This window comes from Hippocampus guttulatus, chromosome 5, assembly GCF_054856545.1.
Source record: "Hippocampus guttulatus isolate MCC_2025c chromosome 5, RoL_Hgut_1.0, whole genome shotgun sequence".
In the NCBI taxonomy this organism is placed as follows: Eukaryota; Metazoa; Chordata; class Actinopteri; order Syngnathiformes; family Syngnathidae; genus Hippocampus; species Hippocampus guttulatus.
In genome coordinates, this window is record NC_141265.1 from 20347647 (window position 1) to 20370278 (window position 22632).

The following is a 22632-nucleotide window of genomic DNA, read 5'->3' on the forward strand; positions in this document are numbered from 1 at the left end:
AAGCTGCGCAAAGTGTACTTCAACTAATGAGCGCCACTATCGATCGCAATCTGCAATTGACTGACAACTGGGAATAAAAAGCTTGGTCAACTGGGTACATAGGAGGATAGGTAGATAAGCAGGCAGGTAGATAAGGTGGGTAGATGGGGAGCTTGTCATATTTGTATGTTGGTAATTAGGCAGGTTGTAGTTAGATGGGAAGGTCCTGCAGGTTGGTATCCAAGCAGGTAGGTAGGAAGGTAGAGTGATTAGTATTTTGGTAGGTAGGTACTGAGTAGATTGGTTGGGTCAGTGGCTTGGTCGGTAGTCACATATATAGGTAGAAGGGTAGGTAGTTATGTCATTACATGTCATAGTGCAGCTGAATGAACTTTTCAAATCGCTCAGGCTGCAATTTTGAATTTAAAAAAAAACTCATTTCGGTCCATTGGTGTATATATACACATACAATTATTTTCCCCCATACATTTGATTAAGGTCCTCTAAACATTTGTAAATTTTTAAAATGTACTTATTGTATCAACCTTATTTTTATTTCCTAACCATTTTTTTCTCTGCTTTGCGCCTGAATATCGTTAAGTGTTGTGGTTGTAATGGCTTGTAAGTGTTGTGCCGTTGTTTGTGCGAAGCACATTGAGTTGCCTCGTGTATCAAAGGTGCTATATCAATAAAACTACCTTGCCCTGCCTTGAACGGCCACTCGTATGTGTGTGTGTGCGTGTGTTTGGCAGCTGTTTATTGGCGCCCTCTCGACTGACTGAGTGCATCAAGGGGACAGAGAGTCCGCACACAGAGGGGTCTACACAGCAGGTCTGCAAAGACCACACATGCAAAGACTTCAGGATTTGGTATGTATTCACCTGTCACTCTCCAAGCATTTTTGTCTACTGTGTGTGTCATTACCATGGTTGATACTGAGCAACGGGGGATGCTGCAGTCAATCCAGATAGTTAAGTGTTCAAGTGGAGGATTTCCAATTAGCAAGTAGAGATGTTATTGACATGCTAACAGGTGTAAATGACGTGTTCGGAGCTTTGTGAGTCATACAAACGGACACCCACGCGCGCTTGGCGTGAAGCTCGCAGCCACCGGGCGAGTTGACTCAAGACCAACAATGCTCACTTGTCTTGCGTGAGTCAACCACTGCTGTGGCTGTCGTGATGTGTGCGGTCGCAAGACGTTGTGTTGTCTCGTGAGATTCGCTTACGCGGTCACCCACACGTTCATCTCATCGTCTGTTCAGCTATCTACTCCATCCACGTGTCGGTGGTTCACTCGCTCAACTTGCTCACGCTTTTCACTCACTCGTGCTCCATCTTACCCATGCCTTCACCCAACACATCCGTTTTTCGAGCCTCACACCTCCACCATAACCCGTTCATCTTCAAATGCGGCGTCCCTCAGCTAGATCAAAACTGTGCCTTCTTCAGTGTCATGCTAATGGGGCATTACATAAGCCAAAAGCATGCTTGCCGCGTGCTCCATCCCTTCCATGCGCACGACAGGAGCGCCATGAAAGCCTATAGGATCAGACGCCGGCGAAAGAGAAGATGTTGATGATGCCAGTACAAAGCTCGGCAACCTCGTTTCATGTCATTTCCATTGAGGGCACAGCACACTCTATAAAGTGGCTTGCCTCATTCACTCGCCAAAGGGGACGAATGGGGAAAGCGGGGAAGGGGCTTGAGAAAAACAAAAACAACACATTAATAAGTGGGAGTAGTTTCTATCAAGACATTTTCGAAAATGTGTTTTAGGGGCGTCATTCCTTCAGCATATGAAAAAAACCTAATTGCAGATCTGGAAAGTGTTCACCGAGGCCTTTGATATGATACACTGTATTAGATAATGAGGTCTGTTGGTTATTGACTTTGGACTTCACTCCAGTACCTGCTTTTCATCGTGGACCCAATGGCTGAAGCTGGGTGATGGTTTCTTGATGGCGGAGTTCTGCAGTAGGATGCGCGTCTGCCCTCCACAGATGATTCCGGGCCTCTGCTTTGCCATCCTGTTGAGTGTGACAGTCTCGTCCCAGCCGGGTAAGTCGACAGTGAACAGCGAAAGCCCAATAAAATGTGGTTCATTGTTGTTCCCACAAAGCGGAATGTATGCCCGTGAATGTGTTTTGTAGGCTCTGTTTGCCTGTGAGGCAGCTCTAAGTGTGTCATCGTAGCATTTGTTTGTCGGTGGAATTATTTGCGACATCAATGCTAATTTACGTTAGGCGGTTGATGGCGTTTTGCAAGGTATCTTAGCACTAAGCTAGATGACTTTCAATTGCCAACATGCACTGCTAACAGTTTTTTCAGCTCAAACCGAACAGAAGGTCTCAGTAACAATGGCATCTTAAGATGGCTGCCCTCTGTTAGTCAAGTGGGTGCTTGCTCCCGAGTAAAAAATGTGCCATAGACATGATATAACAGGCTCCTTTAAACTGCATCCTTACAGCGATGCTAAGCTATTAGCTTCTCCATAGACATTAGCTTAAAGCTAATGTCCATGCTTTCTATTACCTTTCATCGGTCAGTTGATAACAGTGTGTGTGTGTGTGTGTGTGTGTGTGTGTGTGTGTGTGTGTGTGTGTTTGTGTTTGAGTAAGTTTAATGTTTTTAATAATCCTGACCGTATCACCGATGACAAACGATAGTAGTACCATTTTGCACGGACGTGACATGGTGCCTGGTGTTTGGTCAGGTTTAGAGGAGGTGTTCTTTGGTCCGCGGAATCAGACGGTCAAAGAAGGTGAGGGGGCCTCCTTCCGCTGCGTGTCCGGCGAAAGCTCGTCCCCCGCCGCCATCCTGTGGATCAAAGATGGCAGTGTGGTCACCACAGGGAGGCAAAGCCAGGTGCTGCACGCCCGAGTGCACGACAAGCAGGAAATCGATATCTACCAGGAAGCCGTCGGAATGAAACTCATTTGTGTTTTTCCTCCATCTCATTCAGGGAGAATACGGAGGCGGGCGTCAGAAGAAGACGTCGGGAACGCTTCATCTGGTCAACGTGAGCGTGGAGGACAGTGGCGAGTACGTGTGCCAGACCGTCAACCCTTCGCTCAACATCAGCAGGACCAGCAGGCCGGCCAGGCTCACCGTGCTCGGTACTCAACATACTTTCATGTTTTCCTCCCCCGCGCTGGTTTGGATGTGTGTATTCGGAAGATAAGATGTAGAAAAAAAAAAAGATCATTTCATGTCAAGACTGACTTAAAAGCTGAAGCCGGGCTTAAAACCTGACTTTGAAACCCTATTCCTTGTTTATAACTGGGCTGGAAACCCTCATTTGAATCTCTAACCCTCACTTGAATTCCATCTTGTGACCAAAATTTGAAACTCTACCTTGAAATCGAAACTTGAAACCCCAACCACGGGTTGAAACCCTGCTTTCAAAGCCTGACACAGGCTTGAAACTTTATTTTGAAGCCACAACCATGTTTTGAAACACGAACCCTGTTTTCAAACCCTCATTTGAAACCCTAACCCGGACTTGACACCCTGCCTTTAAACCATAACCCTTTTTTGTGCTCTAATTTGAGTCCCTAACTGAGCTTTGAAACCCTCATTTGCGACACAAATCGGGCTAGAAATCTTCAGTTGAGCCCCAAACTGAGGTTTGTAACTCTGATTTGAAACCCTAACCCTGGCTTGACACCTTACTCTGAAACATTGACCCTACCTTGAAACCCGAGCCGAGGCTAGAACCCCTGATTTTAAATCCTACTTTGAAACTGTCACCCAAGGTGTGAAACCCTGGTTAGAAAGCCCAACCCTGGCTCGAAACCCTACTTTGAGGCCTTGTACAGAAGAGGAAGGGGTCTTTTATGATCGCAATTTGCTGGTCTAGCCGCCCCTTCGGTGACCGTGCGGCCCCCCGCCTTAACGGTGGCCCTAGGGGGCCGAGCGTCCCTGCACTGCGAGGCGTCGGGCGAGCCCCCGCCGTCCATCAGCTGGCTGAAGAGAGGACACTCAAAGCAGACTGGGGCCAAGATGACCTCGGGGTGAGTCGACACGCGGCGTCGGAAGAACGATGTGGAGCTTTGAATGGCGTTTTTCTCACTCAGAGCGAGGAACGCCACGCTCCGCATCGAGTCAGCTCGCAGCTACGATGAAGGCACGTATGTGTGCGACGCCTCCAACGCGCTCGGTCGCAGCCGAGCCACGCTCACCCTCGTTGTCGCGGGTATGGCGCTCGTACTCTGCCTAGCAACAAGTGACACACTCAGCCGAGCGAATTTTAAACCCAGACAACCTTAAGATAAGATAAGATAAGAAAACCTTTATTAGTCTCGCAATGGAGAAATTCCCGATTCACAGCAGCAAAGTTATGAAAGGCAGAAGTGGAACAACAAAATATAGGAGCTGCTGGAAAGGCAGCCACTCACGCGGCGCCATTTTGAAGTCAAAATAACACAACACAACACATAGGACACAGACAGTCATGCAATCTTCACCACTTTTCTGCATACACTTTGTTCTCTGAAGCAGTTATAGATGAAAGAGGAGAGGATCAAAGTGTCCTTTCACCAGTGGATCAGAGACGTCATGCTGAAAATGTGCACACGTCTGCTACAAGCTAAGTTTTGAAAGCAAACACGAAGCTGTAGCGTCCATTGACGAAAAAGAGATTGGCTCACATCTCCTGTCCCATATAAATCCACTTCAATTCCAAGCCGCGACTCCCAGTTCCAACGCTCCTTTCTTCTCATCGTCGGCTCCTCAAGCCTTACATCCATCCAGCCGCAGACCGTTCAACAGCACCGATCTCTCAGGCAAAAACAGTGCTGGTATACCCATGCTGCTGAGAAGGCGCAACCACCAAGCACAGAGTTTCCTCCTTGATGAATGTCGTGGCCAAAAAATGCTGAAAAAAGTCCACATCAGGTCCACACGACGTAACAACAAACACAAAGTGACAAAACAAACCAAAAAACAACAAAAAAAGCAAGGCTCATGAGAGCACTTGCCGACGGCTGCCTACTCGGGCGCCATCTTGGAAGTTTCTTAAAGTTTTAAATCAGGTCAACTTTTTCTCATTAAAATACAACTTTAGGGCTACATATTTAAATGTGGTATTTATTCGTACTAAAAACAAGCCAAATACTATTTTATATTCTAAATATTATTGTAGGACAATTACTATATTGATCTATGAATTGTAAATATTACACGACATTAATTTTTTGAATTTACAATGTTTTCAATCATTATTATTTTAAAAAATCTATTCATTATTACAACCTTCCCCCCCCCCAATGCATCTTTTACATTATTATTAATACTGTACTAAAAATATGAGGAACTTTTTCCTCAGAAAAATTGGAGTGATTAAATTAATTACAATCAATTGAAATCAAGTAATTCATTCTCATAAAACTCTTGAGAATGTTCGGAACTTTTTACCACAAAACTCCAACTACATTTTAAATGTAATTGCGAGACTAATAAAGGTTTTCTTATCTTAATTATAACATGATCGGGATGTGAAGCCTTACCTCTTCTTTCATGATGACTTTCAGGCTCCTTGCCCCCATCTGTGTCTCCACAACTGCGGTCCACGAGCGTTCCTCCAGTGCAGCCTTTGGTGACTCAGGTGCATTCTCCAATGTTGCCGCCACCGCCGTACCCCAACCTCCCGATGGAGCTTCCTCAGCACCCCGAACCTCAAACGGATGCTCGCCCCACCACGCGGGCATCCACACGTCCGCCTCACACCACTGTGACCAAATCTTCTCCAGTCCGGCTCGAAAACTCTCTCCAAAGGCCTTCCAATCAGGCCCGTACTCCGACGGCGGAACCTGCCGAGGTCCGAGGGCTCGTTGATTTCGGTGGGCAAAACGGTAGCCGGCAGGATCAATCGGTGGCGTCATCTAAGGAGGGAGACGAGGAGCAGAGGAACACGTCGCAGTCGCCTATGACCAGCAAAGACCCTCGGTAGGAGGACACAGATACCAAAAGGGATCATTTAGGGTGACAATGCGCTGATAAGCCGTAATAAGCTTTTTTCCCACTTTTGCGTCACCTGCCGCACACGTCGCAGTGCAGCCTTGCGCTACTTTCCTCATTGACCCTTGCCTTCTCGTATGTCTTCTCAGCTCCAGGGTGACCCCGCAGTCACCTTCGTGGCTGCCCGTCCTGGAGAAACACGACGTGCCCATCGTGGTGGGTGTGGGCGTGTCTCTGGCCTTCATCTTCATCACAGTGGCCTTCTACTCTATGGTTCAGAGGAACGAGCCAGCGCCCACCGGACGTGCAGGTCAGTAAGTGCAGAAATAAGGATAACTTCAAGGTTGGTTAAGGGAAGTAATTCGATGGGGTGGGTCCAGTTCTGGTCTCTTTTAGTCCCACGAAAAGGTACAGTTACCAGGTTCACTCGGGAAAGTGGCAATGTGTCCCCCAGTAGACAAGAAAAGAAGGCCCCATTTGAAGGCGATCCAAGGGTAACCATGAAGGATGGTACTTTTGTATCATCCAATAAATGACAAAAGAAGACCACTTTTGAAGGCCATCCTGTTGTGACCAGAAAGGATAGTGGTAGTGTCCACTAATACATGAGAAAAGGCCATATTTGAAGACCCTCATTGAAATGTCAAAAGAGGGCTGCATTTGAATGTGTTCCAATGGTGGCCTCCAAGTATCGCAGTGGTGTATCCTGAAAAAAAAAAGAGAAAAAAAAGCCGTATTTGAAGGCCGTCAATGAGTGGCAATGACGGAGCCTTTTGGTGTAAAGCAGGGGTCACCAACTCCGGTTTAAGTGGTTGGCGATGAAGTACAGACGTGTGGTAAAGTATCCCCCCAAAAGGTCAAAAGAAGGACGCATTTGAAGGTTTCCAAGGGTGGCAATGAAGTATAGTAGTGGGTGCATCTCTTAAAAAAAAAAAAACAAGAGCCAAAAAACTCCCATATTAAAATGACTTCTGCAGATTGCTATGAAAGGCACGAGGTCTTGGAGAATACATCTAATAAAGAATTGTTCAGGAATGTCAAAAGAAGGTTGCATTTGGAGGCATTTCAATGGTAGCCATGATGCATTTTGCCACACACTTCAGCAGGTAGCTCTGGAGGGTAGTAGCGCTTTAAAGTCTCCTGAAAAGTGGCAAAAGAAAGCAGCACTTGAGGACCTTTACAAGGTGGCTATGAAGGATAGCAGTACCCTATCCTTAAAAATAAATTTAAAAAGATGTTTATATTTGAAGTCTTTCAGTGGGTGGCTATTGGGGGAGTATCGTTGTGGAGTATCCAACAAGAACGTCAAAAGAAGGATGCATTTGAAGACATTCCAAATTTGCCCATGAATAGTACCAATGTTTCCTTGAAAAATACATTTGAAAAGAAGGCTGTACTATAAGACCAATCAACAGCAGGTGTGTTTCAGTCTACTCCTGTATGTGCGCATGGAAAACCAGAAAAACCAGAAAATGCCTCGTCTTGCAAGCTCCCGATTACCCGGCCTTCTCATTCAGGGCTGGTAGTTGTGAACCAACATGCGCGCGTTGCAGTCTTACACAATGAAGATCGGCCTTTTGGCGCTTTGTAGCTTCTTCATCATCCTGCGTGTTCAAAGCGCGCTTAGCGATCCTGAGACCTACTGCCAAAGCTGCCGACTGGCAGCCAAAGAGATTGAAACAAAGTTGCAAGCGACTCCTCCTCGAAAACGCCGGGCGGCTCTCGACAAACTCATGCTTGACAACGAGGTGTGCAACATGCTGCCTCCTGGCGAGGGTTCCAAGCTAACCTCTGCCTGCGTAAAACTCTTTGATTCCCACTACGAGGACTTTTACTTAGCTTTGTTGAGTCAAGGACCGCATTTGTTGGACAGCATTCTTTGCTACCAGAAGTCGACAGCATGTGTGGGGGTGAAAGAAGAGGACGAGGAGGAAGAATTTTCTAGGGATACCGAAAGCAAATTTGTGGATGAGCACACAGAGGCTTCTCACGGGGACAACGAGGAAGAGGTTCACATTGCTCAGCATTCCCAGACTGCACCAAAAGATGAGTTTTGATAAATGGAGAAGCATTGTTGAACCACTGATCATCCGTACATTAAATGTTTTATGACTACTTAATTGATTAGATGACTCATTATTATATTTTTGGTAACGATTTTGGTGGAGGAATCTGTGCATATAAAATAAAAGAAAAAGGTGAGCAGGCCATCTGTTGCGACTCTGAAGAACTGTAGCAGTCAATCCTTAAACAACAAAAGAATGTTGCATTTGAAGGCGTTCCAAATGTGGCCATTTATGAAAGCAGGAGCTTGAAGTAGTCATAGCAGTGTATTATTTTTAAAATAAGTGATACCAAAAAAAAAAAAAACAAACCTTGTATTTTAAGGGCAGTCATAGTAAAAATTATTGGAATCCGATTTATATTGGTGTTCGATAGGTGGCGATGAAGGGATGCAAAATGCACAAAAAGGCTGCATTTTAAGGCATTCTAAGGGTAGCCAGTAAGGATGGTCGTGGGGTAGCATTGACAAAATAAATCACAAAGGAAGTCAAATTTGAAAGACTTTAGTTGGATGGATACGAAGAGCAGTAATGGAGCAAAGTATCCTGCCAAAAAGAGGGCTGAATCTGAAGGCCTTTCAAGGGTGAGTATGCAGTATTTTGGTGAAGTATCAAAGGAAACAACAATAGAAACCATATATGAAGGCCTTCCATGTGTGGCTATGAAGAATACTGGCATGGATTCCTCCCCAAAAAGAGCAAAGAAGGCCACATTTGAAGGCATTTCAAGGTTGACTATGAAGTACACTAGTGAAGTAGTAAAAGAAACAACAAAAGAGGCCATATATGAAGACCTTCCAAGGATAGCCATGAAAAATACTGGCATTGAATCCTCCCCAAAAAGAGAAAAGAAAGCCACATTTCATGGCCTTCCAACGATGGCCGTGAAGGATGGTGGTAGTGTACCCTTAAGAAAACAAGTGAAAACAAAAACAAAAGTTCCTATTCTACGGCTCGTGATGGGTGGCTATGAAGGATAGTACTGGTGTGAAGTATCCTGCAAAAAATGTCAAAAGAAAGCTGCATTTGAAGGCATCCATTGGGTGACTATGAAGTATCTGTGTATTATTTAAAAGAGGAAGCGACATAAGAAGGCCACATTTGAAGGCCTTTCAAGGGTGGCCTATATAATGTGTCCTTGGGAGGCGGCACGGTGGGGTCGAATGTTTAGCATGTCTGCCTCACAGTGCAGCGGTCTGGGGTTTGATTCCGGCTCAGGCCTTCTTGTGTGGGGTTTGCAGGTTGTCCAAAAAACGCACAGTAGGTTGATTGGACATTCTAAATTGTCCCTCTGTGTGATTGTGAGTGTGAGTTGTTGTTTTGTCTGCGTGTAGCCCTGCGATTGGCTGGCAACCAGTTCAGGGTGTACTACCGCGCCTACTGTCCGAAGTCAGCTGGGATAGGCTCAAGCACGCACGTGACCCTCGTGAGGATAGAGCGGATCGGAAAATGGATGGATGGACGTGTACTTTGAATGGGAACAGTCTGCAAGGGTTAACATCACGGAGCAGTATGCAAGGAATGGTTGCGAGACAACCAGAAAAACCAGAAAAATCTGTTGTCATGTCAGTTGCGGCTTCCCCGCATTCACATTCAGAACTGCCCCGTTGTCAGCCAGCATGGTTGTTTTGCAGTCTCGTAACATGGCCGTGCTCCTTTTGGCGCTGTGCAGCTGCCTGGTCTTCCTGCACGTACAGGCCGAAGACATCGACCCCGTGATCTACTGCCACAGTTGCGTCCTGGTGGCCAAGGAGTTCCAGAAAGTGATGGAAGAGCCCTCGGCTCGACGACGCCGGCTCGCTATCGACGACCTCATCATCGACATGTACGTGTGTAAAAAACTGCAAGGCAACAAGACTTTCCCCAAGGCCCAGCTGGAGGCCGCTTGTGAGAATCTCTTTGAGTCCCACTACGATGACTTCTACGCCGCTTTCATATCAGGCGAAAGGGACAGAATGGACGCCCTTCTTTGCCACGAGACGTCCAAGGCGTGTGTGGGGTTGAGAGAACCGGAGAGCAAAGGAAAGGAGCCTTTGCAGAAGGTCGCATGGAAGCCTAAGCCAAAGACAGCTAAGACTTTGGGCAAGGCCAAAAATGAAAACAAAAAGGGAAAGCTGAAGAAAGATGAATTGTGACAACAGGAGAATCTTTGTTGAACCACTGATCAGCATGACATTAAATGTTGTTGCTACAACTTCATTCATGGCAGCACTGATTCTTTTGCATTCTGGACATGAAGGAAAGGAGCAGTGTATCCTAAACGTTGAAAAAATGATGTCTTGTAAATTTGACACCACAGAGAAGCGTTGTTCCAAATTCGAATGATTGAAAAAAAAAATCACAATGTGTACAAATTGAGGCTTCGCAATTATAAGAAAGAAATATTGTCTGCACTCAGATGCTATGGGTGTGTCCACTGACACTACGTCCGGGTCAAATGTCAACTGTCAATCAAATATCTTTACTACGATCTGAACAAACGGAAGTTACCGTAACTTTGTCTGGCAATATATAAAGGACAACAATAAAATACAAGTAGAGCAGTTTAAAACCTTCGCTGGCTGCAATATATCCCACCGAGTTGCTGTAGGGCTTCTCAACGCTGCAACAACAAGGCGCTCTAAAGCGGCCAAGTCAGCCCAAAGCCCCTCAGGGTACTTCCACCTTTTTCTCATGGTGCCATACACGCATTCATGGAAAACATTGAGGCGCTCTAAAGCCGCTAGAAATAGATTCAGAGCTCTGGTCCACACGCTGGCTGCCAAGTCAGACTTTCCCCTCCCCTTCAATTCATTTCATTTTACTTCCTGGTGTTTTGTACTCTCATTTTTGGTGAATGCTGGCTTCTTTCTCATTGGCCTTCAAGTGCAGCCTGCCAAGGACAGGTGATGGACAACAACTGTACACACTTTTCCTGTTTAGTTAAGGACAAAATGCTTCTTGTTCTTCACAGCTACACACGGGAGGCTTTCGATAAATGAAAATAGAAAGCCACTATTGACTTTTGAAGCCAACACCGCCACTACAGTACCTTAAATGCCACTTTTGGAATGCCTTCAAAAGCAGGCTTCTTTTCTCATTTATTGTAGGACGCACTGTTACTGCTTTGAATGGCTCCGCATGGATGGCCGATAAATACATCCTTTTTGTTACTACTTTCTACTTTCTGCCTCAGACGGAAGGCTTTCAAATGTGGCCTTCCACTATCATTCAATTCAGTCCTATTTATGGGAATGGCACACCCCGTACTATCCTAATTGACCACCCATGGAAGGCTTTCAAATGCAGCCTTAATTTTCTAATCTACTGGACGACTCAGGTAATATTCTTCCCAGTCACACATGGAAGGCCTTCTGGTGCGGCGTTCTTTTCTCTCGACTACTATCCTTCTAAAGATAAGTAGGCAGCATCTGAAGGCTTACCTGTAGCACCTATGAGTTTCTTCAAATGCAGCAGTTCAAGGACATAGCACACGTTTCCTGTTCTCTTCGACAGCCAAGAGGAACCTCGGCGTCCCCATGCGTCACGCGGAGCGCCACCACGCAGGGCCACCGTACGAAAACCGGTGTGTAGAAAAAGATTGATTCACAAAGTCCCCAAACGTGTGTGCTCACCTCGCATTCCGTATGGTGTATGCAGGGCCTTCGAAGACGACGAGTGCTTGGTAGTGACGGAACACAACACCAACACGTCAGACACCGGCGCTAGACCTCCAGGCCTGAGTCTGGTCACGGTGCAGACGGAGCCCACATGTGAGGACCCCCGCTCAGTCACGGTGGAGACCTACCCCGAGCCCGTCGTGGACACCAAGGTACAACATAGGTGGAAAAAGTACTTACACTTTATAGTTCAGGAGAACCAGGGGTGGTGTGGCCATCGGGAATTTCGGTGAAATATGTTCATTTTCCCGAACAGCCAGTGAATTTCCGGGCCGGTCCTTGGCACTGTCCATCACTTGACTCAGTTTGACCTAAGAAATTTGACTCCAACACAAACAACACAGGAACCGGAGTTAAGATACTAGCCAAATAACACAATAAATGCTTTATTTGATTCAACATTTTTTTTTACACTCAGAAAAATAACCCCCCAAAATCGATCCAACTCAAACAATGAATTGGGTTGATGAAATATAGATACTAGGGCGGCCCGGTAGTCCATTGGTTAGCACGTCGGCTTCACAATGCAGAGGTACTGGGTTCAATTTCAGCTCCAGCCTGTGTGGAGTTTGCATGTTCTCCCCGGGCCTGTGTGGGTTTTCTCCGGGTACTCCGGTTTCCTCCCACATTCCAAAAACATGCATGGCAGGCTGATTGAACATTCTAAATTGTCCCTAGGTATGAGTGTGGGCGTGGATGGTTGTTCGTCTCTGTGTGCCCTGCGATTGGCTGGCAACCGATTCAGGGTGTCCCCCGCCTATTGCCTGAAGACAACTGGGATAGGCTCCAGCGCCCCCCGCAACCCTAGTGAGGATAAAGCGGTTCGGAAAATGAATGAATGAATATAGATACGCTTTACTGTGCCAAGGGACTTTGTTGAAGTGAGTTGAGGGGCTTCGACAAACCGTGTACTTTGCTACCATCTAAATGTTTTTATTGAGCCTTTGAATCATTACATTTTTTGCACTCATTCTGCTAATTAATAGCGCTGCATCTTTGAGTGTACAGGTCTTGGCCAGTAGAGAGCAGTATAATACCTGCAGTACATACACGACACACAATCCAGATTTCGACTTGACACAGATCTGATTGGCAGACTCTTAGCATTTTATGCAAAAGGAGTGCTTGCAAAATGTTCCTTCCCACCAATGGTTGTAACCCACCCGTCCCCGAGGGCAACCATACGCACTAAGAGTTTTGCCCATGTCCTAGATTGACTACAGTGAGGAGGAGATGAAGGATGAAGAGAAGGGCCGCGGTCCTCCCAGCACTCCCAATACTCCCAGCTTGCAGTTGACAGAAGAGGAGTGGCCTAGCATAACGGCAGATAACCGAAGCCTGTGCCAGGACACCCTGCCTCCCCCGTCCTCCTTCCCCTCGCCTTCGCCTTCCCGCCCCGACACCGACCTGCGGTCCTCACTCACCCTGCGGGGGACCGAGTCTCTGGCTGCCCCCGTCCACCACAGCCTCAGCGTGTCTCACGGTGGCGCCCCCCTGATGATCTCGCACCACGTCTCGGTGGGGCACGCCACCGTGGCGGTGGACGTTCATTTTTATCCGGTGGCCGCCGCCGCGACGGGCACGAGCGTTGCCCCGTCTACGTTGGATAACAAGCAGGAGAACGACAAGGCCAGACTCCATCAGAGCAAATTAATTCAATAATAGAGTCATTCGGGATACTTAAAGCGGGGCTTCTCAAACTTTTTGTGACATTTTTCCAAGGACGCCATCGTAATCTTAATCAATAAAAAATGTGTTGCTCCATTCATGGCTGAACCAACACTCTAAAAACAGTCAGATCAAAAAATCCCCCAATTATGATTCAAAAAAACTTTGGTCAATTTCAACCATCTTTTGGGGTTTAAACCCAAATATTTTGGTTCAAATAAATAACCCACAAAACACCCCCCAACCATTTTTTGTTTGTTTTGGTTAGCAATTGCTCCAGTCTTCGATACCCACTGGTCTCTTTTTTTTTTTGGTTGGCATAACAATGAACACAAACAAGCCAAAGACACTGGATTTGTGTGTGGGTGCTTGTTCCTTTTTTAAAACGTAAATTTCATTGGTTTTACTGTTGTGAAAACCACATGAGCACTTACGAAACATCCAATCAAATCACTCTGATAATATTAAAAAAATATTTTAAAGAGTATTTTATGGCATTACTAAAGTATACAGAAAATGAGAGATTTTTTTTTGTCAGTATATGTAAATAAAAGTCTTAGCATCTGATTTATAATGCCTTTGTTGCATTTTCCGTAACATCCCATTTCATCATCTTTGTTGTAATTACTGTGTATTGTTTTACATTAGATGATAATATTGATTTCTTTGAGTTAGTAATTGATGTCAATGAAGATTGAAATGTTCCGTGTGTATTTACTCTTTAGCAACTCAGCCAAGGATTTTTTTTTGTTATTACAAATGTTATGCCGGTAGCATTATGGTTTGTTTCATTTCAGTGTCACATACAAAACGGACTGTTATCTTTTTTAAAAGACCAAAGGGGGCGACAAGGGGCTACAACCATGCTTGTGTCACATGTGCCGTTCATTAAAATAAGACAGCAGTCTCATTTTGGTCAGTGAGTGTACAGTATATTTGGAGACAGTACGTGCAATATTCCTCTGCTTTGCGTTTATTCCAAGAAACATTATATTTGGACAAAACAAAAATAAAGATTAAAACAACTTGGACCTGGATTTTTTGTGGGTCTACTTTTGACAGCCATGCCTAATACATTTCAAGTTGCTCAGAGAAACTCTGGTAGTCATGGTGGCACTCTCGAGCCAAATCTTGAGGGATCTTAACGAGAACAAACCAAAATGGCTGTCGTCCTGTGTCTTTGGGTTCTTGACATTTGAGACATTTTTGGTTTTGTCATAGTTAGACAGGCAGACTTAATTTCATGTTGCTGAGTGAAACCATTTTTGGCTGCAAAGTTTTGCCAATATTCCTGGGAGTCTGCTGGGCCAAATTTTGGGGAATCACTTTGAACAGTAATAACTGACTCCCTGTATATTTTCAGAAGTGGGTTCCTGAGAATTTTTTGTGGGCCTACTCATGACAGACTTGCATATTAAATTTCATGTTGCAAAGTGAAATGCTTTCGTGGGGTGAATTCAAATAAAAAACTGCCAGGGAAGCCCTACCAAGTCAATTTTTAGGGCTCTTTTATGGATCATGTCTCCTACTTAGATGAGTTAAAGCTCCTCAGCTTTCTTGATCTCGGTCTCCTTCTGATGGAGAGGAACTTGGAAGCTGACGTAAGGACACCACTTGGTGTTGAGGCACACCAATTTCTCCAGGGTGGAGGTTTTGACCAAATCGAAGCCCACCTCCCCCCCGAAGGTGCTCGGCTTCCAGTACTCGGGTGAGCACAAAGGGTTGCCCAGCAAGCCCTTCAGCGAGAAGGGGGCGCCCATTTCTACCATGCTTTCTCCAAAGATGGAACCAGGACGCGGCTTTTCCAGAAGGATACCCGGATAGAATTCCAAGGCATCGATGTGGCCGTAGTACTCCAGCAAACCGGCTGCCATGTCCTCATCATCTACTTGGGAAAAATATTATTTATAGTCGAATGCAGTTCACACTCACATTAACCTTGTGTAGCATGTAGCATGTGTCTTTTGTTAGCCTATACTCCCTGTTTAACCAGCTGCTAAGTAATGTAAAATGGGCTACAGACACACTGCTTTTCTGGCTGCAACAAGAAAGTTCAATGATATCATCGAAAGGTAACATTATTTAGATTAGTTTAGCATCAAGTAGCATGATGGTTTTCACGTTTTGAACATCTGTGAGTATTGGCTCCTGGCGGTTCACTCTGTGGCGCTGAGCTGTCTGCACATCAGTGGCGTGCGGTGAGGTGCATGGTTGGTGAGGCACTGACTCCTTTAGTGTCAGATTTATAAATATATAAAGCAAAAAAGGGTAGCTTATTCAATTGGCTAAACATTATATTTGCGACATGCAGATATACGGCAAGCAGCGCGAGCCAGTTGCATGTATCAACCCAGTTTGTGATGATTGCGCAATGCAATGGGCATTCAGGGGTGAGGCTCTGCCTCACCTGCCTCCCCTGACCGCACGCCTCTGCTACACATGGGTGACGATGATTTGGCAGAAGTCTTTCTAAATGTCGTTTGGTAAATGACAACCATATCTTGCTATTGACAGATAGCTTAGCTTAGCATAAAAACAAGCAACAGCTACCTGATCGAATCGTAAATACAACCAGATCACATGACTCTTCTGCCTTGTCCTAAATATCAACAATAACTGTGAATAACTGGTTATTAACAGTTAGCTTAACACAACGATTACAAACAGTATGACTCTTCCTTGATTTTGTACAGTAGATTACATCATCACCCGAGTAAACCCAACAGCAGACAGCTAGCAAAGCTTAACTTAAATACTTAGAAACCCCTATTTTAGCTTAGCATCAAGACAAGAAATAGCTTGGATAAAGCTTCCACTTATTGCGCAATAAATGACACCATCATCATCTATGCGCATTTGGCTTGGAACGGTTAACTTATCTTGGCATAAAGAATAGAAATAGCAACTATGAATCCACCTACTTGTTCTACAATGAACTACAACAATGTCTGTGAATATTAGGTTGTTGACAGTTAGGTTAGCATAAAAACTACAAACAGCTAGCATGAGTCTTTGTACTTTTCATTTCGTATGTGACGAAAATATCTGGAAATTGTCAGCACAGTAGAGATACGAACAACATCTGGCACGCACAGCCTTGTAAAATCCTCCATTTTCTTCTTGCGTGTACCTGTAAATTCTCTGAATGAGGTGTAGGGTCTCAAGTTGAACTTCTTCCTATATTCGTTGAAGGGCTGCATACGAGTTTCTCTGGATTGTCGGATAACCATTTCGGACACTTCGAGCACCACTTCATGAGAGTTTCGACCTCCGCACACCTGAGGAAAAAAACAGCAGGACATGTTATGAAAGCTAAACAGTGTCGGCAAGCATTCCTCTCTTCATCTTCTTCTACCTGTCCGGCTGGTTGCCGTGAAAATGCGTCCACCAGCTTTTCTACGCCGTAGTGCAAAAGTAGCGAGGTGTTGAAGGAGAAACGCGAGTGCGGAATGTCATCGCCATCCACATGGAAGCTGTCCGGCATCAAAGGGTGCCAGTGGTACAGGTGGCAGAACTCGAGGGCGATACGATTGCTGTACTGGAAGCGCTGGCCAAACAGCAGTGAGGGATCAAACTTGAATTTGAACAGGTAGCCACTCAGGTGCTGCACGTACTCTTCCATGATGATCTTGATGATCTCACCTGCAGAGGTCAAGAAAATAAAACACACAGAGCAGATGTTCGGGTTTCGGTTGCAGGCTCCACCCATCCTGTGTGGAGTTTGCCCGTGTCTGGGTGGGTTTTTTCCGGGTACTCCGGTTTCCTGCCACATTCCATAAACATGCATAGTACGTTAACTGAACACTCTAAATTGTCCCTAGATGTGATTATGAGCGCGAATGGTTGTTGTGTACCGTGTGATTGGCTGACAACCAGTTCAGGGTGATCCCCGCCTATCGCCTGAAGACAGCTAGGACAGGCTCCAGCATGCCCGCCACCCTCGTGAGGCTAAGCGGCCCGGATAACAGATGGATGGATGGATGGATGTTAGGGTGTCTCTGACTTTCTCTCGAATGACAAAGTTTCTCATCCTACTCCAAAGGATGACCTTGGATGGCACATGAAGAAAATGATTCGGTTTTATCCGTAATTATGTCCTTTTGGTGCCAAGCCACAATTGTCCGTAGACCCTGTATGAGTATCGCACCCCCAGAGAATCCCAAAAATGGCATGACCAAATGTCTTTCCAAACCACCGCTTAGGCAATCGCCAATGGCTCAAGCGAGGACATCACTGAGACGGAAACCCACATTTCGCCTCCTGGATCTAAGGCTCCACTAACAACCGGACTTGAGGGAATAGGCTGAAGAATGCGATCCCCCACCCCCTGGAGTTAGAACTCTACTTCCAGGACCTCGTCTTGAAAATTTCCTGTATAGTTAATCTTGTTCAGTGTCATGGGAACTGGCTGACTATACCCTGGACTGGCCGCCAGTCAATCACAGGGCACATGGAGAGACAGACAACCATTCACACTCACATTCACCCCATCTTCACCGAGCAGCAAGTGGTCCTCAGTGAAGGCCTTTCGAGTTTCAGTAGGTGTCACGTTACCGATGACAATGAGCCTGGCGGTCTGGAAGAGCTGCTCGTCATCCCAGCTGGGATGCTCCGACTTGAGGACGTCACACACTCGGTTGTGCTCCCTCAACCACAAGGTGGCATACAAGGTCAGGCCTGGCAGCATTCCGAACAGCTCATGACCGACAGCCAGTCTCTGCTCGGAGGGCAAGCCCGCCGGGTACACCATGTGAACGGGTGCCTGGGACACCGTCGGGGGATACACCTCACCATTCACGAGCTGGGGACATGCCAAATACAGTAAAAGACCACAACTTTTGTGAAACCGTCATATTAATCGACCATATAACATACTAAAAAGAGATTTGCTCATATGGGACCTAAAATTGTGTTTGCAGTTGGCCACATTAAACACAGAGTAACCTGACCCGGATACTGAGTAGGGACCACCCCACTGCTAACTGTAGGGGATTGTTATGCTAGCATAACAATCACAAACTCAGAGAAACTGCACACATTTCCAATAATAACGATCATCTCAACAGGATATTACATCCTCCGCGTTATACAGGGATTCCCCCAACACTTAATTTTTAATTGAGTTGCCATGTATAACAATTAAAAAGTTATTGGATTTGTCTCCTTGATGTTAAGTCAAAACATGACACATATTCCCAAACTGTGTTCCGGAAACGGACCAAATCAAACATTGATTTTAAGCTGTAAAAGTTTCGAAACTCCTGGTCTACCTTGTCCCGCAAAATTGTTCTTGTTCACCTGATATTTCATCTTTCCGTCCTTATGAAGACGAAGTTGCAACTGCCGTGTGAGCGTATTGCCATAGATGTTGCTTGCATCGACCTGCAAAATAAAACACATGAGCCAACAAAAAAAATAGCAACCTTCCTCCGGAATTGAAGGCAAAATGACTGGTTGAAGTCAGTCTAGTTGCCTTTGATTCAAAGTTTGGATGCTACCAGAACCTGAGTGACAATCTACACAGATGATAAATTTCCTTTCTGAAAAAAAAAGTCTACCGGTAATTGAAGGCAACTGGCTTGAACTTTAACAAAGTCAAAATGCCTTCAAAGTAGACAACCATGACCTGGATGTTCTACTCTGATGCCAATTTTCCTGTCCATGAAAGATGAATTTAGGACAGCCAGACCTCATTGAATCCTGGCCTGTGGTTGAATCTCAGACAACTCACCCCGTGTCCCAGAGCTTTGGTGAAACCTCCGCGTACATTATGGTCAGTGTGGAAGAACTGGTGGGTAAAATGTTGAGCCATGAAGGCAAACATCACATTGGTGCCCCCTGGATCCGCCCGGAATTTCCGCCTTCGGAAAAAACGCTCGGCCAACGTTTTGGGATCGGGCAAATCAGGCTTGCCTGTGGCCGATAAAAAAATGATCTCAACGTTTTGGGTTATCCAGGCGTCGTCCGAGAAATTAAAAGTCTTACCTTTGGTTCCCATGGGGAGAGGACAGTCGTGTGGGATCGGAGGTAGGATTCGGGTGTAGTAGGAGGTGTTGTGGTAGGACTCCCAGCTGAGGTAGCCATACTTGGTGTTGTAGGTTGGGGGGCTGGGAATGAGCTCACTGCGCACTTTGGGGTGATGAAGCACATCCATAGACAGAAACGCATCCAAAAAGGAAACCAATGCAGAACTTTTAAGCTCATGGAGTCCATTCGTTAGCCTTAAGAAGTAGTGATAAGTTCTCACAAGTGCTAAAGATGGCTGTTTTGTGGCTCACCGGTCAGCGTTAGTCTCATGAAGGTGTCCTGCAGGAACGAGTTGTTGACCACGTCCCAGAACCACCAGAAATGTGTCAGGAAGTAGTGGACCAGCTCCGGGCTGGGCTTGAGCATAAGCCGAGCCCAGGTCCAGAACTCCGCTAGGCGGCGAGAAGAAAACCAACACAAATTCTCCACAAGTGTCTTTTTCCAGTTCAGTAAATGTGATCATGTGCAGCGTCGATCCAACCCGATCTTCTGTTCGCCACTCTATCACCTCCCTGATGCAGCGGCTTATCTGGAGCTGGCTCAGACCTCCATTTTTGGCTCGAGGCAAAACAATCGACAGATCATAACATGAAAAACTGATAAGTCTCTCCTTTTTTTGTCAACCAATGAGATCAGGGCACGTCCTTCTATTTTGATGAAAGCCAATCGGCTTCTTTTCTGCTCATCCTTTCTGTCAAACAAATCAGCTCTTGCTCGACATCGCCTTCTCCTTCCGGGATAACCTTGCCTGCCCTTTCCTTTCATATCCTGACCTAAATTTCTCGTTTGAGCTTAGCCAGCGATCTCCTCGTCTGCAGATGTGTTCAAGAAACTCCAATCGGCTTCCTGCCTCTCCCTTCTCGACCAACCCATCAGCTCCTTTGCTAGCGTTTTTCACTTCTTCCAGTGGCCCAACGCCTCACCTTCCCTTCTGTAGCCTCCTGCTAGCTGGTCGTCCGCCCTTGTGACCCACCCACTTGTCTCTTCCTTGAGTGATTCCGCGGTAACTGAAGCCATTTGAAGAGGGCGGTTGGACTTACGATGGGTGCAGTTTTTCCCGTAGAAGCCGGTGCGGGTGCAGTCGCACTCGTAGCTCTCGGTGCCCAATCGTACGCAAACTCCTGCGTTGTGACAAGGGTAGTAGCAGCAAGGGTTGACTGCAAAGAAGAAAGTCGAGTTGGCAGATACGCAGACGTACTCCGATCATATCTGCCGGGGGGCCAAAAGGGCTTCGACTGGATGGAAGATTCTCCCGTTGGCTTTCGATACACATGCATCTGGCATTTCATTTTTAGGGCCATTCAAATGTTTTCTTCAACAGGCGGGAGTTGCACCCCTTAGGCGGATTTGTACGTTGTTCCTTCCCACAAATAATGGATGTAACGCAATGCAAGCGCAGGAAGTCCGTGTGCAATCGAAACTTTCCGATCCTATCTATAATGAGCTTCCTGTTTTTTAACTTTCCATGGTGGTGGTTTGAGCCAGATAATGACACGCTGCGGCTTTACGGCTTCCTTATTGGGGTGAACGGAACAGGCTACAGATAAACATGCGCGCCATATTACGCAACGCTCCCTGCAAAGAGCAGGGAAGTGACTGGTCCATTGAGATAAATCCACTTTATCATGTTATTTTTCACTTTTAATTTGCTTGAATACAGTTGATTACATTTCATCTGTATCTTTTCAACCCCCCCCCACACACACACACATGTGCATATATTCCATAAATACAAGCCTTGTATGAAGCTGTTTTTTAATTTTTGCAATTACCGTAGTTGATTTAATCATTACTGAAAACCAAAAGGGTAATAGATACTGTATAGTATAAATACGACAATGAAAGGTACAGCATGTAGAATTTAGTATCAGCGAGTTGTGGAGTAATGGAACGAAACGACCAAAGCTCAAAGTGCTATCATTTTGAAGTCCCCGCACTACGGTGCCTCGGAGAGACCACGCTTTGCAAACCTCTTCAGCAGAGGTACGAGAAAAATTGTACGACTTCTATTATTTGCTCAAGTGATGCAATAAGCGTGGTGGCAGTTGACACGTTAAGTTTGTCTCCGTCGGGTATCGGCAGAAAAATGCCGGGGAAACATGGCAGACGCAATAATAATAATGGTAATAATAAAAGTCAAAAAATAAGCAATTAAATATAAAGAGGATTGGACTTGTTTAAAAAAAGGAGGCTTAAAAATAATTTAAACAAAATTGTACTCATACTCACATCACAAAATAAAATTAAAAAGGACAAATACATTTATTTCAACATGAATTACGAAAAACTAAAATTGAAAATAGGTGTTGGGTAAAAATAATTTTAAAACATAAAATCAACTTATCATAAACCAATTAAAAACAAGAACCAAGTTAGAAACAAAAATAAAATTCAATAAAATACTAAAACAAACGGCAGAGTGTCATGCAAAAAATAAATATATATATTTGGAATGGTTGGAATTTGTTCAAAGGTCTTACCAGCACAGTTTGCGCTTTCCAGCAGCACCAAGATGATGAACAGCCATGTGAACAGCTTGGTGAACTCTAAGTAGGTTGACATTTTTTAGTATTGAGCAAAAGCATCAACATGCTTATAATTGTCTGTGTGTGAGGGTGTGTATGTGTGTGTGTGTGTGTCTGTGTGTGTGTGTGTGTGCATGTGTGTATAAATATATATAAGCCATACCTTTCATTGTTTTGAAAACAAATGTCGAAATGATGTTCAACCCATACTGCTGCCGCTTCAGACTATAAATAAATAAATAGATAAATATAGTTAGGATGTCTCATTGGTTCATTGTTGGAATGGATGTGGGTGGGGAGAAGACACTATCGACTTCCTGGATGACCCATGCCGCCCCCGACCCTAAAAAAATTTTTATGACTTAAAAAAAAAAATTGTCAAGTGATCTGTTGCTACCTATTTTCATTCACATTAGCTCTTGAAGGCCCCCTGCTGCACAGTGACCCTTATTGCAGTTTTGAGATGAAAGCCTGTGACGTCGCTTCCCTCCAAATTCCGACCGTGCATGGATGTTTCACAAAACTAATCCGAATACTCTGTACACGCTACACTGCAACTAAACTGAATAACTGAATCTCAGCTATTTATCGATGGACAACTGTGTGACTGACGATATACAGACTTTCTCTGAGTCTACGAATGAATGAATGGATGGGTACTACCTGACTGAAAAATTAACAGCTAACTCAAGATGAATAACCTCCAAAACAATATTCCCCACAATCTCTTTGGGAATAAAATCTTTGCTTT

At 45.3% G+C, this 22632-nt stretch overlaps 2 protein-coding genes and 1 long non-coding RNA gene across 7 annotated transcripts; 1 reads left to right on the top strand and 2 right to left on the bottom strand.

The window, feature by feature from the left end:
- The first annotated feature begins 1908 nt into the window (after positions 1-1908).
- On the top strand, positions 1909-14360 carry LOC147205416 (uncharacterized). Of its 3 annotated transcripts, none has more exons than XM_086112161.1 (10): positions 1909-2039; positions 2695-2846; positions 2944-3097; positions 3841-3994; positions 4058-4176; positions 5513-5927; positions 6089-6249; positions 11498-11567; positions 11642-11813; positions 12874-14360. In XM_086112161.1, exons 1-10 carry the CDS (start codon positions 1940-1942, stop codon positions 13321-13323), a joined length of 1947 nt encoding a protein of 648 aa, XP_085968287.1. In that variant the 5' UTR covers positions 1909-1939; the 3' UTR covers positions 13324-14360. The 3 variants fall into 3 exon arrangements, with proteins under 3 accessions (XP_085968287.1, XP_085968288.1, XP_085968289.1); XM_086112162.1 differs by having other exon boundaries at positions 4058-4107; XM_086112163.1 differs by lacking the exons at positions 3841-3994; positions 4058-4176.
- On the bottom strand, positions 4253-11604 carry LOC147205417 (uncharacterized). Its single transcript, XR_015100999.1, has 3 exons — positions 11425-11604; positions 5489-6207; positions 4253-4857 (listed from the first exon to the last, which is right to left on the bottom strand). It is a non-coding gene; the product is annotated as an uncharacterized LOC147205417 (long non-coding RNA).
- On the bottom strand, positions 14280-22162 carry ptgs1 (prostaglandin-endoperoxide synthase 1). Of its 3 annotated transcripts, XM_086112165.1 has the most exons (11): positions 22045-22162; positions 21837-21902; positions 20397-20513; positions 19608-19748; positions 19315-19458; positions 19061-19242; positions 18628-18711; positions 17884-18130; positions 16685-16971; positions 16460-16607; positions 14280-15217 (listed from the first exon to the last, which is right to left on the bottom strand). In XM_086112165.1, exons 1-11 carry the CDS (start codon positions 22049-22051, stop codon positions 14868-14870), a joined length of 1773 nt encoding a protein of 590 aa, XP_085968291.1. In that variant the 5' UTR covers positions 22052-22162; the 3' UTR covers positions 14280-14867. The 3 variants fall into 3 exon arrangements, with proteins under 3 accessions (XP_085968291.1, XP_085968290.1, XP_085968292.1); XM_086112164.1 differs by lacking the exon at positions 22045-22162 and having other exon boundaries at positions 14280-15214; positions 21837-21918; XM_086112166.1 differs by lacking the exons at positions 21837-21902; positions 22045-22162 and having other exon boundaries at positions 19608-19914.
- Between the last annotated feature and the right edge of the window lie 470 nt (positions 22163-22632).

What these genes read in the sequence shown, in the direction of transcription:
- ptgs1 (XM_086112164.1), bottom strand. Translation starts at nt 21,918, where the DNA reads ATGTCAACCTACTTAGAGTTCACCAAGCTGTTCACATGGCTGTTCATC. An exon ending in CGGGAAAAACTGCACCCATC is followed by an intron (nt 19,749 to 20,396) that starts GTAAGTCCAACC and finishes CTCGCCGCCTAG; the next exon opens with CGGAGTTCTGGACCTGGGCT. An exon ending in CTCATTCAGAGAATTTACAG is followed by an intron (nt 15,215 to 16,459) that starts GTACACGCAAGA and finishes TTTCCCAAGTAG; the next exon opens with ATGATGAGGACATGGCAGCC.
- LOC147205416 (XM_086112161.1), top strand. Translation starts at nt 1,940, where the DNA reads ATGGCGGAGTTCTGCAGTAGGATGCGCGTCTGCCCTCCACAGATGATT. An exon ending in GGGGCCAAGATGACCTCGGG is followed by an intron (nt 3,995 to 4,057) that starts GTGAGTCGACAC and finishes TTTCTCACTCAG; the next exon opens with AGCGAGGAACGCCACGCTCC. An exon ending in GGGCCACCGTACGAAAACCG is followed by an intron (nt 11,568 to 11,641) that starts GTGTGTAGAAAA and finishes TGGTGTATGCAG; the next exon opens with GGCCTTCGAAGACGACGAGT.